Source organism: Diuraphis noxia, unplaced genomic scaffold, assembly GCF_037042655.1.
Source record: "Diuraphis noxia isolate RWA-SAM2 unplaced genomic scaffold, SU_Dnox_SAM2 contig0001, whole genome shotgun sequence".
In the NCBI taxonomy this organism is placed as follows: domain Eukaryota; kingdom Metazoa; phylum Arthropoda; class Insecta; order Hemiptera; family Aphididae; genus Diuraphis; species Diuraphis noxia.
Genome location: NW_028301711.1, coordinates 14,743,380 through 14,759,975, shown reverse-complemented (window position 1 = coordinate 14,759,975; position 16,596 = coordinate 14,743,380). Strand labels below are relative to the sequence as shown.

The following is a 16,596-nucleotide window of genomic DNA, read 5'->3' as shown; positions in this document are numbered from 1 at the left end:
GTAATACTATTTGAGAAATTGTATACTTATTTTTTTAAAATTATTTAATTGCATTATTTATCATTGATCAATCATATAGGTACAATGTTCTCAGCATTGAATTCAAATATTCGTTACGACATCTACTATAAATTAGAGCAGTACCAATCTGAACACTTTTTTTAAAAAGATTTGAACACCATTACACCGAATATTAGAGTAAGAATTGAATAAAACGTGAGTTATACAAGATTTGACATTTTTACGGACAAAGAAGTGCACGAGGTCGGCTGACGGGCTGATAAATAATATATAAAAGAAAGAAAGATATCTTTATTTTTATCACTGTTTCCTGTCAAGCCATTTATCTTTAATCATGTCCGCAGCCTTCTCGGCGATCATTATAACCGGAGCATTGGTGTTTCCGCTAACCAGCGTAGGCATAATTGACGCGTCTACCACCCGGAGACCGTGGATGCCATACACCTGAAGCTGAGGGTCCACCACCGCAGTCTTGTCCCACTCGGGTCCCATCTTAGCGGTGCCCACCGGATGGTATATGGTTACCGTGTAATGCCGGATCATGCATTCCCAGTAGGCATCCGTATACCGTGGGACGGCGGTGCAACCGGGGAATGGTATGTCGTGCAGCCGGCTATCGTAGCCATGGAACGGCGAGGTCTGGGACATTGCCACCACAAACTTGACGCCCTCCACCAGCGTGTCCACGTCCTCTTGGGCTGTCAGGTAATTGGGAAAGATACGGGGATACACGAACGGGTCAGTGCTCCGCAAAAGTATTTCACCCCGGCTTTTTGGCCTCAACAACATCTGAAAATGCGTGAAACGTTTGGTTAGGAATAAAATGTTATCACAGTGTTCCACAATATCAGAGAAACCAATAAAATAATCTAGGTTTTAAGGGTAGCCTACTGAATATTTTTATTTTTATACGACAAATAATAAAATATTCGAAATTGATTTTCTCAACAAACTTAAATTTCATGAAGAGCACCGCAGATACTATTAAAATTATTATTATAATACTAATATTATTATTCCGAAACATAAGTCAATAATGTACGAAGAATTTAAGAATAATCCTCTGTATTCCATTCAAATGTAGGAAACACCGTGCATAAAATAATTGTTAAACAATTCATTTTAGCATAGTATTAACTGTTATATATATATATAGTAGGTATATAAAAAAAAATTATGAGAAAAATGTTATGATTCAAAATGTCATATTTATCATTTAATTTTGATTTGCCTAATTAGTTTTTGGGTTTTGGTCAACCTTCTCACACTCCATGACAATACAATCTTATTGGTATGTTTGCTTTAGGATATTTTGTGCAATAAGGCATTTCACTTACAGGCATAGCAGACCATACGTCTTTGTTGTTTATTGGTTGATAAACAGATTTGTAAAACTCTTCTTTCAGCCCGTGAGCTTTCCATAGTAGTGTACCCCCGTCAGAATTTGTGGAACCAGAAATAAAGTGTAACTCAATATCTGGTGCGTCAACTGAAAGATTAGCATATTTGGTGTTGATAAATGCCAATCCTTCAACGCCGCCCATGATCGTCAACGGCCCATCACCCATCATGGCATAGTTTAGAGCCGTTTCGACGTTTTCCACTCTCTCTAATATTAGCGACACCTGTACAACCAACGAAAAAGCAATAGTTATACTTTAATTCACTGAATAAGTTCCATAGCCAGTAATTTATATGGTGAGGGGAGGAAGAGGTGGCATTTAATTTTTGAATATTAGTTAAAATGTAATCAATAACATAGCATCATCAACAGTTAGAATAACATCGAATAAGCCATGCCCGAGATAATAATAATATTTAAATTCAATTTTAAAATCTAATTGTTTTTCTTTTTTTAGATGCAAATAAAATAATCAACATATTTTTAATATCTCTAAAAATATGGTTAAGTTCAGTTAGTCATTTATAATGATTTTCAAGGGACTAGTAAAAATTATGCATTATAACTGATTATTATGAACATTATAACCAAAATAATTTAATTTAATTTAAAAATTTAATTATACATGTGGTCTTAATAAATAATAATGTATTACAATCAAGGTGTCTTATTGTTACCATTTAATTGTGACTTCAATACATAGAGAAAATAGATAAAACAAAATCTGTTATAAAGAGATGGGGGACATTGTTGGATGCCACTTTGTACTATTAAGAAAATGCTAGTAAATTTAAAAAATTTGTGGCCTAATCTGTCAAAAAAGTTCAAACAATTTTAATTGTACCATTTTATTACACTTGATTTAACTAATTATTTGGTCACATCTATTAAACTTCACCAGATTTCATTACATAACTCGAAAAACCAAATTTAACCTTGAATTATCAAATAGATATACCTAAACAAAAAAAGAAGATGAACTTGAGCAAATTAACAATGAAAAGAGAAAAAAAAAATGTAAATCAATATTTTATAAAATGGTATGGATGTGATAATTTAAAACAATACACTGCTTCTTTAAATAGAAAAAAAAAATAACAAGGAAGATAGTGTAGGTAAAATGCTTGAATTTTAATTTAATATTTAAAACTTTTATTACCTAGATGATTTAGTAAATTTAACTATTGAATAGAATGTGTCCCCTTGGTTAACAATGCGCTTTAATAATGTGCTTGTAATCTATATTCCATATGATTAATCATCATTAATTATCATTTAATTAAATAAACTAACATTATTGAATTATTATTAATTAATGTGCATAATAATTACTTCTTTGTTTATCAGAAATGTAAGGCCACCAAGTCCAACGTGGTCTTGAAGGTTTTTTCCGACATCTAAATCGGCTAGAACGGGTATATCCATTTCCATCAGATGATTCTTAGGACCTATGCCCGATAGCATAAGCAGCTGTGGAGAACTAATGGAACCCGCCGACAACAGCACCTCTTTGTTAGCCCGAATGAAACGCTGTGTATTGTCCTTGATCATTTCTACGCCAAATGCAACTTTAGTCTCGGGATCGATTGCCACACGTGTGACATGAGAGTTTATGGACACATGTAGGTTATTCCGTTGTCTGGCAGGTCTCAAGAAAGCTTTCGCTGTACTGCATCTAGTTCCCCCTCTGATAGTCCCTTGAGGTAACATAAAACCGGTTTGACGTTCACCGTTTACATCGCGGATATCGTAACCCATTTCTTGCCCAGCTGTGATAAAAGCGTCGGCCAATGGTGTTTTGTATGGTGCCTCGGATACTGTCAGATAACCACCCATTGAATGGTACGAGGTGTTTCCTAGATACGGGTTTCTGTTGTCTTCTGATTTTTTAAAGTAGTAGAGCACGTCATCGTACCCCCAACCCGGATTACCTTGTTGTAACCAGTTGTCATAGTCCATTTTGTTTCCACGCACATACATCATATAGTTTAACACGCTGGACCCACCTAAGACTTTGCCACGAGGCCAATTGCAACGTTGATCTTCCATAGCTGAAATAATTTATTTAATCAGTATTAAATTTTTATTTATTATTGTCAATTATTAAGTGTGATGATGTGTAGTACTATTGTTGTTGTTTTAATTTATGGGTACACTATCTATGTACCTAATACAAATTAAAAGCTGTCCGTATGGACAGATATATGGTACACATGATACATATGGTATCATTTGAAAATTATTGGACTGATTTGGATAATTTTTTTTAATGTTTCGTTAAATTCCAAAATTTAGAGGATTTTGTGATTTATGATAAAAATCGAGAAAATTTATGCTAATGGTTGTGTAACAAAGGTATAAATGTTTATATGTTACATGATACCTGTGTATATAATATTAACTGCTGACCGATACAATAATATTTACACACACACACACACACACACACACGCACATAATTAATGTTAAAGTAATTTTGTTCACCGTGTACTTTAGATCACAATACATTGTTAATACTGAACTACAGAAATAGAATCCTAGTTATTTAAATATATTGAAGATTCTTATATCTACTATCCAAAAGCTAGGTACGGTAATTGTATCTATAGAGAGCACTATTTCTCTCACTGAATATCTTTCATTTAACTGGTAGTTCCCCCTACCACGTTACAGTTGCCATTGGTTACATCTTACAGAATATAATAGAATGTTTATGGATTCGTGAATTCGATTAAAGAAATTATTTCTAAAAACAAATAGGTTTGAGAGTTGAATGCATGTTTGTAACTTATATGAACTTAATGAAACTTTTAAATCACTATTATTCAAAAGTGGGTACCTGACGTCCTAATAATATGTAGATAACATCATAGCATTAATACCATCATTCAACTTAGTAAATTTATTGTAAATGTATATATGCTAGGTACGATCAGAATAAATCATTTCAATAAATGTCCAATATAGGATCCGGACATAATAGCCACTATGAAAAGCAAAAGGATAAGCTCTGCAGGGCATGTATGGCGAGGCCGAGAGCAGACATTTGGTCAAGTCGCCTACTGGAAGCCAAAGAGCAAAATACCACTCGGCCGCCCAAGACAAAGATGGATAGATAGGGTCCATAAAGACTTGGATATGCTGGGAATCTTGAACAGCGAAGAGCTAACCACGGATAGAGATATATGGAGGGAAGTGGTGGTTGCGGCGAAGGACCTGAATGGTCTATATTAAGCCAGAAAAAAAAAGAAAAAATGTCCAATTATATTAATATGTTGCTCACCCAAACACGCTGTATCCTGGGGTTCGGCTTTATATTGCCAATCGAGCTCGGTGAGTTGCAAATAGGCAGCCAACAAAGGTACGTCGGATTGTTCGGTTTCATTTCCACCGGATTCTATTAATAATACACTCCAATTTTCGACTTCAGTCAACCTATTCGCCAGCACCGCACCTAAGTAATTAATTTTTTTTTAAATATTACATATTATAAATAGCAATTCAAAAGTTATTAATTAATTATTTAAAAAATATTAAGAAAAAAATTAATTTCACGTACATTATAATATCATTAAATATTAATATTATTAATATGAAATATTTTCACCTGCCGATCCAGCACCGACTATAATGAAATCATATTGGTCGAGTATCATATCGCTGGGCTGGTCTATAATCCTTGACTCAGAATCATTTCCCTCGTAGTGGAAATAAGCAACAGTTGCAAGCAAAACGGTCAAGAACCGAGCCACTTGTGACGCAGCATCTGCAATCGCTCCGATGGGTATTATATCTTCTAACATTATGAATGCGAAAGTATCACAACAGCTAATCTAATAACATAAATAGGAGACACGATGGTTTACTGATGATTTTTTTTTTACCATCACTTTTGCAGGTGGTGAAACTATACGATACCAATTTCAGTATTTATGTTTTATAATTTATATCACACGTAGGTACGGATGTGAAAAGAAAAAGAGAACGGTGTCCACCTGACACTACAGCAGGCATGTATACGGACGTGTGCTATAATAATAAAATGTCGCTCAAACCAAATTTCAAATGTTAAAACTTTCAAAGTCGGAAAGACAAGACTTAAAACCAGAACGGTAAAAATGTGCCTTTTTATAAAAATCAATTTTCTGTTAATTGTAAGTGATTAGATTAAAAATATCACGTAGATCATTCATTATAGGCATTATACCTACTACGATTTATTTCGATATTATTATAGAACACACAATGAAATGAATTAGGTAGGTACACGATATAATCTACATGGTTTTAAAATAGATTAGGCTAGGTGTATGCGACCAACGATAAGAGCTATTCGAAAGATCACTCGACTAATTGTCGAGACCAAAAAATCGGGAGACACTCAACGACTTGGATGTCCTCTCACACAATAGTCAGTTGCTGACGGAATTACGCAACTGTAATCCCAACACGGAAACCGGCCAATCTGATTGGAGGACGTGAGATAAAATAAATTTATAAGCAACTTATAAGACTGAGTTTGTTGTAGAAAATTGCTTTGTTTGCCTTCTCAATGAACTTACGATTTTACAATTATAGTATTTTCTAGGTGAATCAAGGTAACAATTAATGATGAATATGCGCTCAATGCGACTTACAATCAAAAATATTACAAAAATTAAAACGTTACGGCGATGCTGCAATAGCGGGAGACAAGAAAAGCTTACGTTCAACAATAATAATATAAGTAATAATAATAAGGGCGTTAGCCGCAGAACAATAACAATAAAAAAGATAATCACATAGAATTAAAGTATAAATTGAGGCATAATTACTGAATATAATTGATTATATGAGTACAACATACAAAATACAAAAAAAATAACATAAATATACATAATTTAACTCAATTTAAGTATAACAATTGTAGCCTACATTGCTGAGTGGTGGATGGAGGAGAAAGGAGACGAGATTAGGAACGGGTCACCGTCGTACACACATTACCTGGCCGCGATAAGCAAATGCTTGACATGAACACTAGGTATTGTACATAAATTTCTATAGATTCAAAAATATGTTTTAATTTTTTCAATATTTTAATTATGATTATATCGTTCACTGAAAAAGGTAATATAATATTTTAAATAATTAACTGTGCCATTAAAAATATCTTTATAATATTTGCCTAGGTACCAAAATGTTTCTCAGTGAGGTAGTATATAATCTACTTTTACGCAAAATTGGTTTATGAGAAAATGGATATTAAATTTTGGCATAACTCTTAAACAAATTACCGTAGATATATGAAATTTTTACTGAATGATTATATTTGTATTGTCTATACTTGATAAAATTGTCAAAATATTTCAAATACTTTTAAGTTATTCATAGACATTTGAAATATTATAATAAAAATATACTTTGAAAAGGCTGAGAAGTGCGAGTTTGTAGAAAAATTTACATTATTATAGTTTAGGTACATGACAATCACACTTATGATTTATTGGTATGTACCTACCTAAATAGGTAATAAATATAATCTAACATCGTATTTTTATGTAATGCCTAGCTATTATAATATTATAGTAATAATTATTCTAAATCGAGTAGATATATTAGTACACTACTTACCTCGTAAAAATGTAAGACAAATGCGTAACTCAATTGGCCTGGACCGTGATACACGAAGGACAAACTGCGACAGACAGATTCGACGTCCACAATAACAACTCGACCCCAGACTGCTAAATTCATTGGCCACCTACACCACCACTACCACCACCACCACCATCTATCTACTCTGCCAGTCCTGCCAGATGCAGAAGTGTGTACCTACCGTAAAATAGGGTCTAGGACATCTCGCCGCAACCGTTTCACCGACGGAAATTTAAAATTTCATCTATCATACTATGGTTTTAGCCTTTAACCCCTTTTAAAGCCATTCATTGTATATCTCTTAAATATATGAAATAATTACTATATTTTATAAATACCTAATAATAGAAAACTCAAGAGATCCTTTGGAATCAGAAAATTGTAAAAAATTAGGTCAGATGAAAAAGTGTAAATAAATCTTATACAAAAATGTTTTCCCAAACATTTTCATAGATCATTACTTAATCAAAACATTTAAAACTACACTTCCATATTATAAATTGGTTTTATATGTTTTGATTAATGATTTATGAAAATGTTTGGGAAAACATTTTTATATAAGATTTATTTACACTTTTTCATCTGACCTAATTTTTTTACAATTTTCTGATTCCAAAGGATCTCTTGAGTTTTCTATTATTAGGTATTTATAAAAAATGGTAATTATTTTTAAGAGATATACAATTAATGGCTTTAAAAAGGGGTTAAAGGCTAAAACCATATTTATGATAGATGAAATTTTAAATTTCCGCCGGTGAAACGGTGGCGGCGAGATAGTGGCTGCGAGATGTCCGTCGTCGAAACGGGTGGTGGCCACGGGCGCCAATTTTTTAGGGGCGGCAATTTCTTAACGGTGAAAACGAAAATTTTTAAGTTTTCTAATGTATTTTAATTTTAATTTTAATTATTATTCATTAAAAAATATGCATAACAAGTAATAAATAAAATAGTATCCAATATTATATTGTATATTTTATATTTAAATATTTTTTTTTATATCGCCAACCACGGAATTATCACGTAACATGAGCGTTCAGCGTATTATTAGTACCTAAATTACTAAAATAGAAAGACCATCATATTATTATTATACCATACTCTATGGCTGTATCGGCTTGGACCGATCCATTTCTATTTCCGTTTATATTATCGTATTATTTCGATTATAAATATTGTAAACATAAACGTCTTTGTTTTATACCCGTACGGCTATAATATTATAATATTATCAGATTATAAAATTTTAGTTTCAAATAATTTAATTGTACATTACCAATCAACTGTTATTATTATACTATCGAATATTTGTCATTCAAGTCTCGTATTTGTAAAACGTACTCATAGTTTTGTGAACTGTCAAGTCATATTGACTGAAAATTGAAAAACAAACGTTTCCTATCACCAGTTTTTTATCTTTCAATATGAGTGAAAAACGCCTTAAATTAAGTGGTGCTGAATTTCGCAAGAGAGCAAAGGAAAAAAAATTAAAAAGCAAACTAATTATTTCTCAGACATCTAAAATTCAAAGTTTCTTCAAAAAGGTGAGAACTTATGTATTTAATAATATTATATTGTAGTGTTACCTATTTAAAAAAGATCAATGAAAAATATAAAATATGAATAGTCGCGATTAATATTTATGCCAAGAATTTAAAACTAATTTATAATTAATTTATTATACTTCTGACTACGATTGTATTTTATTACATTATATTTTTCTATTTTATATACCTAAATGGTAGATCAGTATATTATTAACATATTATGCAATAACTTTTGTTAAGTGTTGTAGTAAATTCCAATGTTTTTTTTAAAAATTTATATCTACTATAATAGCTTAATTACTTTAATTATTTAGAATATATTTTTTTAATTATGACATTTATCAAATATTATTGTTTTAATAGTTAGATAATTTGTTACTCTGCAGCATGTAAGTTTTTATTTGATTTTTTTGGATTTGATACGCCGACAAATTTGTTCAATCAAACCTACATACTATCATATACTATTACCTATCGTAAAAATGATTTTAATGTTTTTATTTTACAAAATTTAAATATTTATTTATAAATAATAATATAAATTATTCTGTATTATTTTTAAAAACACATTATTAATTTTAAAATGTATTTACCTATGAATTGTGAAAATTAAATTAGGTACTAAAATATGATCTTATAAAATTTCCAGAAACCCGATTCTGATGAATTAATTGAAAAATCGTTAAAACTCAATTCTGATGAACTTATAGTTGGAAAATTGTTAAAAACCGATGACGAAACTTTAAAATCTGACATTGAAGTCTTTTATAAAACTACTAATGTCCCAATTTGTCCATCACAAGATCCAGCCTTCAGAAATAAATTCTGATATGATTGATTATTTTATTCGTAACCCAGTTGTATCAAATCCTAAAATAATTAATTTTGATAATACTATTCGTAAATGTGGCGAATTTAATAGGAAGTTATCGCATGATGTTTTCAAAAGGAAACTTCTGAATGGTAAAATAAAAGATAGACTATGGTTATACTCAACATCAAAAAATGCACTATTTTGTTTTTACTGTCTTCTATTTTCTAATAAAAAAACACAGTTTAGTTCAACCGAATTAGGATTTACTCATTGAAAAAAAATGTCTAGAAAATGTTGAACAACATGAAAAGAATTTGACGCATAATGAATCGATTCGCATATGGTTCTCTCTAGACGTAAAATAACTACAGGTATTGATGTTGAGTTAAAAATAGAACTTGAAAAAAGAGAACTTTACTAGAGAAGTATAATTCACCGTTTAATTGAAACAATTATATTTTTATCAGGCAGAGGTCTTGCATTTCGTGGAGATAATGAGACGTTGGGCTCTAAAAATAATGGCAATCATCTCGGTTGTTTAGAATTAATTGCGAAATTCGATCCACTAATGTCCAAACATCTTGACGCTTATGGTGGTAATAAAGGCCGTGGAAATGTCTCGTATCTGTCCCATACTATTTGCGATGAGTTAATAACACTTATGAATAAATCTGCACTTCGTAAGATTGTAAATGAAATAACGACATCTAAATATTTCTCGTTAATTGTAGATTCCATTCCCGATATTACAAAATTTGACCAATTAACAATTGCCATTAGATACGTTAATTTAGACGGGACTGCAGTAGAACGATTTTTATGTTTTATTCCATCGGTTGGACATAAAAGTAAAGAAATGGAAGTTAATTATATTTATATTAATAGCAATATTAACGAAATTAACTGAATTAAATATCAACATAAATTATTGTCGTGGACAATTTTACGACAATGACAGAAATATGTCAGGTATGTATAATGGTTTACAAGCTCGAATTAAAGAAAAATCAAAAAACGCAATTTTTAGTCCATGCTCAGCACATTCCTTAAATTTGGTTGGTTGTCATGCTGCTAATGTAACTAAGGAAGGTTATAACTTTTTTTCACTTGCCCAAAATATCTATGTATTCTTTTCTGCATCGACATGGCGGTAGGAACAACTTTTATTAAGTTTCAAAAATATATCAAACTCAATGTTTGTAAAAAACTTATGCCCGACGAGATGGTCGTCAAGATTTAGTGTTTGTAAAAGTTTGTAAAAATTTAAAGGATCCATAGTTTCGAATTTGGATCAAAAAGTTAGTATAAGACATGAAGCAGAATCCACGTATAAAAAATTTGACACGCTCGAGTTCTCATTTATGATACCTCTGTGGACGCCAATATTAGAAAGATTCGACGCAACAAGTAAAAATTTACAACGTATTAATAATGATTTATCTTGTGTTGTGTGTTGTGAAATTATATAAATCTCTAGAAATGTATGTAAAAGATATAAGAAATAGATTCGATAATATATAAGTTGAAGCAAAGCAAATTAGTGGACGTGAAATATTTTCTTACGAAGAAAAAAGAAATAAACGAAAAAAAATTTTTCACGATGACCTCAATAATGTTCAAGAAACAATATTTCATGGACAAGAGAAATTAAAAAATGAAACATTTTTACCAATTTGTGATACAATCATTTTATGTTTAAATGAAAGAAAAATGGCATATATTGAGATAAATAAGATATTTGGTTTTTTTTAAATATGGAGGAAATCGACAATGACATTTTACGTGAAAATCAAAACAATTAGTAGCTATTTATAGTGAAGATTTAGAACCGGATCTTGAGAATGAGATTATTCAATTTAAAACTATAATGAAACATTTTTCAGAAGAAGAAAAATTATCTATGAACAGTTTACTTGAAGCATTAACAATATCAAAGTTAAATAATTCATTTCCTAATGTGAAAATAGCTTTAAAACTTTTTGTAGCCATACCATGCTCAAACGCTAGCGGTGAGAGATCATTCTCAGTTTTAAAGAGAGCGAAGAACTACCAAAGAACATCATTATCTAATGAAAAGATGTCATCGTTGGCTCTAATGTCTATCGAAAATTGTGCCCTAAAAATTATGGATTGGAATGATTTAATTAAAGAATTTGCTTCACAGAAAACTAGAAAAAAGTTATAAATTGTAATTTGTGTTTAAATGTTCATAATATTTAATTAATGTTTATAATGTTTATACTTACTAATAGCCCTATAATATTAAAGCTACTGATTTTAGATTCTGAACGAAGTGATGAATGTATTGATTTTACAATGATGTGTGTGTTTTTTTTTGTGTCTGAGTACAGCATAACTAGTCGAAATAATGCTTCAATTTCAAACTTTGGGAGTTAGATTTTCGACTTCAAGTACCTCGTTAGATCAGAAAGTGAATCTAGTTGGTACATTGGGAAGTCAAAAGTAAAAAATTCTCAATATTTTTCTTAATAATCGGGATAAACAAACTAAATATTAAGGAAAAACAGGAATTTTTACTCACAGTCGGTTTTCAACAAAATAGATTTTGTTTTTTGATGTTACTTTAACACAAATGACCATAGATACATGAAGTTTTCACCGAATATTTATATAAGTATTTTCTATACACCATTTAATTTTAAAATACATTCATCACTTCGTTCAGAATCTAAAAGTTTCCACTTAAATAGGCAATGCCATTTTCGACTATTATTAGTTTTTATTAAATTAATATCGATGAAAATTTTATTTTTGGGTAGAAAATCTTTAAAATATTATACAATAGGCTAGACAATTTTGTGACAAAAAAAATCTTAAAATTATACAAAAACATTTTAGATTCTGAACGAAGTGATGAATGTATTGATTTTACAATGATGTGTGTTTTTTTTTTTGTGTCTGGGTACAGCATAACTAGTCGAAATAATGCTTCGATTTCAAACTTTGGGGGGTGGTTTCCGATGTAAAAGTGAAGATCCTTGGTACATTCTAGAGGTCAAAATAAACATTTTTCAAAAAAAACAAAAAAAAAATGACAGAAAAACGGGAATTTTTACGCAAAACGGCAAAACACGTTTTCGACCAAATCGATATTTTTATACGGTTGTTATTCAAAAACTAATCACTGTAAATACTTGAAATTTTCACTTAAAGTTAATGTTAGTGATATCTATATACAGTTTAATTTTCAAACATTTTCGACTTTTTTTGAGTTATTTATAGACCACTGAAATTTTCGATTTTTTTGAGAATTTTTTTTGAAGTGTCGGTAAAAAAATGTTGGACGACCAAAAAAACTTGAAAATTTAATACAAGGTTCCTTATGAGTTTTTCTTATCGTAACTAAAAAAAAACTAAAAATTGTATGTCACGATTTTTTTTTAATAAGCGTTTACAGTTCGAAATTTTACGAAATCTGTCGAAAACGCGAAAATTTGCAAGTAATTTTGAGATTGAAAAATCATAAAATTTTTTACGTTTATAACTAAGGATTGAAAATTCAACACTAAGTTTTCCTTTAAAGTAGTTATAGAGACAACTCGAAGCATCATTATAGGAAAAATTTTAAGTGCGTTTGAATTTTAAATTTTTACGAAATAGCGTAACGATAACGATTCATCCTCAAACGATTTTAAATATTTGTTATTATTCAAAAAGTATATGTAGTAGATCTTTGGAAATTTTACCAGTTATTAATATTGGCATTTTCTTTACTTGATATAATTTTCAAAATATTTTGACTTTTTTTGAGATATTTATAGACGACTGAAATTTTCAATATGTCTGAAAATTTTTTTTTAAAGTGTCGATAAAAACTTTTTAGCCCTATCAAAATACTTAAAAATTTAATACAAAGTTCCTCGTAAGTTATTCTTATATTGATTAAAAAATTATAAGAATAAATAGGCACAATTTTTTTTTATAAGCGTTTATAGTTCAAATTTTTACGAAATCTGTCGAAAATGCGAAAATTTGCAAGTAATTATGAAGCTGAAAAATCATAAAATGTTTTTTGTTTATAACTAAGGATTGAAAATTCAACACTAAGTTTTCCATAAGTTTTCCTTTAAAGTAGTTATAGAGACAACTCGAAGCATCATTATAGGAAAAATTTTAAGTGCGTTTGAATTTTAAATTTTTACGAAATAGCGTAACGATAACGATTTATCCTGAAACGATTTTAAATATTTGTTATTATTCAAAAAGTATAAGTCCTAGATACTTGAAAATTTTACCAGTTATTAGGATTGGCATTTTCTTTACATGATTTAATTTTCAAAATATTTTGACTTTTTTTGAGATATTTATAGAATACTGAAATTTTCAATTTGTCTGAAAAATTTTTTTTGAAGTGTCGATAAAAACTTTTTTGGCCCTATCAAAATACTTGAAAATTTAATACAAAGTTCCTCATAAGTTATTCTTATAAAGATTAAAAAATTATAAAAATACATAGGCACAATTGTTTTTTATTAGTATTTGAAGTTCAAATATTGACTTAATACGTAAAAATTGCGGCAATTTTCAAATTATCTTAGACTATTTTATCCTAGAAATTCATAAAAAATTTTCCTTATTATTTTAGATACGAAATAGCACTAACGCCAACGCCGGAGGATCGTATCGGGCGGGTTTGGTAACCTGGCAGAAAGCTAGACGCTTAAACATGTTTTTCATAAATATTTCCGCAAAAACACTTATCATTAGACCTAAGAGTTTAATGACCCAAAAAATCTAAAAAAAAATGTCCTTAAAATAACGTAAAAATGCTCAAAAGATAAAAAATCATAAAATATTATTGTCGATGCTACATAATATCTTAATTTTAATTTTTAATTGTCGCCGCCGTATCGCGGTATAACTTACTAATTATAGTTAAAATTAATTTTTCGGTTCAAAATATAAATCCACAAACAACTGAATTGCTATATTTTTTGACTTTACGATACGCACTCCTGAAAGTAGTCATCAATTAAATAGGCGTCTAACAAAATCATACGTAGGAACCTACTTTCCTTATCACTGTCATTTAATTTAACAAAAGATAATTATTGTACTCAATATACGAGTTTGTGGGTTTTATTATCGATACTGAATTCAATCATTGAAATTAAATGTCCATATTCGGCAAAAGATTTATCGAAAGATGATGCACAGAAACAAAATAAATTAAAGTTTATAGAAATAGAATCAGAAAATCTAATATTAAAAAAAAAAATCATAATTACTATTTTCAAGTACAGAGACAACTTCACATTATACCACAAAGAAATTTATGTTATTTTGTAGTTTGGACACCAAAAAGTAATTAAATATTTTAGTTGTATAATTAGTAATATTTATAAAATAGTATTCATTTTAATTTAACCCGGACACGATAAGAAGAAGAAGATTTTAATTTAATAATAATGTATTAGGAATTTCTGTCGATAAAATTTATCGTGATGATGAATTCTGGAATACAAAAATGGAAACATCATTAGCAGAGTTTTACTTAGATCATTTATTGCTAGAAATAATTGAACCAAAATTTTCTCCTGACAAGAAACATGTTTTATTTTATATACACGTCAGTAATTAAACTATTTTATCAGTCTATATTTTATTTATTTTTTGATTATTGATATTTATTGATATTTTTTTTATTAGTATTCTTATTCTAATTCTTATACCGGTCCATCTACGATTACTACCATTTCCAACATGTTCTTCCAACTCACAGGCTTACACAATGAATAATACTCGTACGAAGACGGTCAGTCAGTCTATTAATATAATATCTTACTAAGTGTATTTTATGATATTTTATTATGAATAAAATAATTCATTTTTCCCAAAAAATTACATTTGAAAATGTAACTGCGTGTATATAAAATATAACAATATACACCAATAGTTTTATGTATCAACTAATAATATTGTTAAGCTACAACAAAATATTAAATAACTAAAATCAATATTCTTAGTTTTAATATGTAATTAAATCCAAATTTGAATTTAAAATGTCTGTAAAAAATAACTGTGTTTATATATTTTTAGATTTTATGGTTACAGTACGAAATATTTATGAAAATCATTGTTTTAAAATTTCAATCCTTATAGTTACAAAAACTGAACATTTTATAATTTTTTAATTACAATGATTAATAATTTTCAGGATTTGGATAAATGTTGTCAAAATTCAAACTTTAAATGCTAATAAAAATAAATCATGCCTATGTATTTTTAATATTTTACAACTACTATTGTGTAAAGTACTATTTTATGAATAATATAATACTATTGATGCTCTATCAACAGAAAATGTCAATTTAATTATGCTATGCTTAATTTCATACTGCAATCAAGCCTCCAAATTTAAGAGTGTGGGCTTTACCAACTATTATTTTAGTATGTACCAATGCTCATTATTATAATTGTCAAGATATTATATTTTTTTTGTTAAAAACTCACTAATAAAAAAAATAATAATAATATAAAACACACAATACTACTTTATGTACAATATAAATCATATAATGTACACGTCATCTCAAATATATTGTACCTTATTATTTTATTTTTATAATATTTACGTAGTGTTATTATATCCGACAAGCAAACCCGCGACCGACAAAAAATCAGATAAGAAATAACAATGAATTGTAAATGTTTATGTGTAGCGAATAGGAGAATTACATACACAAAGACGATCAGTGATTGCGAGAAACGAAATAATTGCCTAAACACAACTCCTTAAAAATGACACGTTTGCAGGGGCCTTAAAATTAAGTTTTAATTAATAAATTATTAATTACGTAATACAAATTTAGTTAAAAATTAAGTTATTAATTTAGTTACACATTATCTTTATAATTAAAATATTGAATACGATATTATTTCTGTTACAAATTTATAACTATTATCGATAACACCACAGTATAAATGAAAATGTATAAAAATATTACCCAGATATGACAAAACTAAAAAAGTATAAAAAAAATGACCTAAAAATGCAACAAAATGACACCATATGACCAAATCCGAAAAAGTACAAAAAATTCTAAATAAAAACTATATATTTGTACTCGTAGGTGACCAAATCACATTTTGTGCTAGAAAAGCTATTATATCCTATATTCCTGTAAATCATTAAAAAAAATATGTATAAAATCCTATAC

At 29.1% G+C, this 16,596-nt stretch overlaps 2 protein-coding genes across 2 annotated transcripts; one reads left to right on the top strand and one right to left on the bottom strand.

The window, feature by feature from the left end:
• Positions 1–321: 321 nt before the first annotated feature.
• Positions 322–5,226, bottom strand: LOC107169393 (glucose dehydrogenase [FAD, quinone]-like). The gene is made up of 5 exons (XM_015519124.2): positions 5,031–5,226; positions 4,707–4,877; positions 2,756–3,474; positions 1,359–1,646; positions 322–810 (listed from the first exon to the last, which is right to left on the bottom strand). The coding sequence occupies exons 1-5, from the start codon at positions 5,224–5,226 to the stop codon at positions 322–324; spliced, it is 1,863 nt and encodes a 620-aa protein (XP_015374610.2).
• A 4,205-nt stretch (positions 5,227–9,431) lies between these two features.
• Positions 9,432–11,600, top strand: LOC149059897 (uncharacterized). Its single transcript, XM_089226780.1, has 7 exons — positions 9,432–9,564; positions 9,883–10,095; positions 10,147–10,263; positions 10,406–10,504; positions 10,685–10,822; positions 10,938–11,156; positions 11,218–11,600. The coding sequence occupies exons 1-7, from the start codon at positions 9,432–9,434 to the stop codon at positions 11,598–11,600; spliced, it is 1,302 nt and encodes a 433-aa protein (XP_089082906.1).
• The last annotated feature ends 4,996 nt before the right edge of the window (positions 11,601–16,596 follow it).

What these genes read in the sequence shown, in the direction of transcription:
- LOC107169393 (XM_015519124.2), bottom strand. Translation starts at nt 5,226, where the DNA reads ATGTTAGAAGATATAATACCCATCGGAGCGATTGCAGATGCTGCGTCA. An exon ending in AGTCGGTGCTGGATCGGCAG is followed by an intron (nt 4,878 to 5,030) that starts GTGAAAATATTT and finishes TTAATTACTTAG; the next exon opens with GTGCGGTGCTGGCGAATAGG. An exon ending in ACGTATGGTCTGCTATGCCT is followed by an intron (nt 811 to 1,358) that starts GTAAGTGAAATG and finishes ACGCATTTTCAG; the next exon opens with ATGTTGTTGAGGCCAAAAAG.
- LOC149059897 (XM_089226780.1), top strand. Translation starts at nt 9,432, where the DNA reads ATGATTGATTATTTTATTCGTAACCCAGTTGTATCAAATCCTAAAATA. An exon ending in TCCATCGGTTGGACATAAAA is followed by an intron (nt 10,264 to 10,405) that starts GTAAAGAAATGG and finishes ATGGTTTACAAG; the next exon opens with CTCGAATTAAAGAAAAATCA. An exon ending in AGAAAGATTCGACGCAACAA is followed by an intron (nt 10,823 to 10,937) that starts GTAAAAATTTAC and finishes ATAATATATAAG; the next exon opens with TTGAAGCAAAGCAAATTAGT.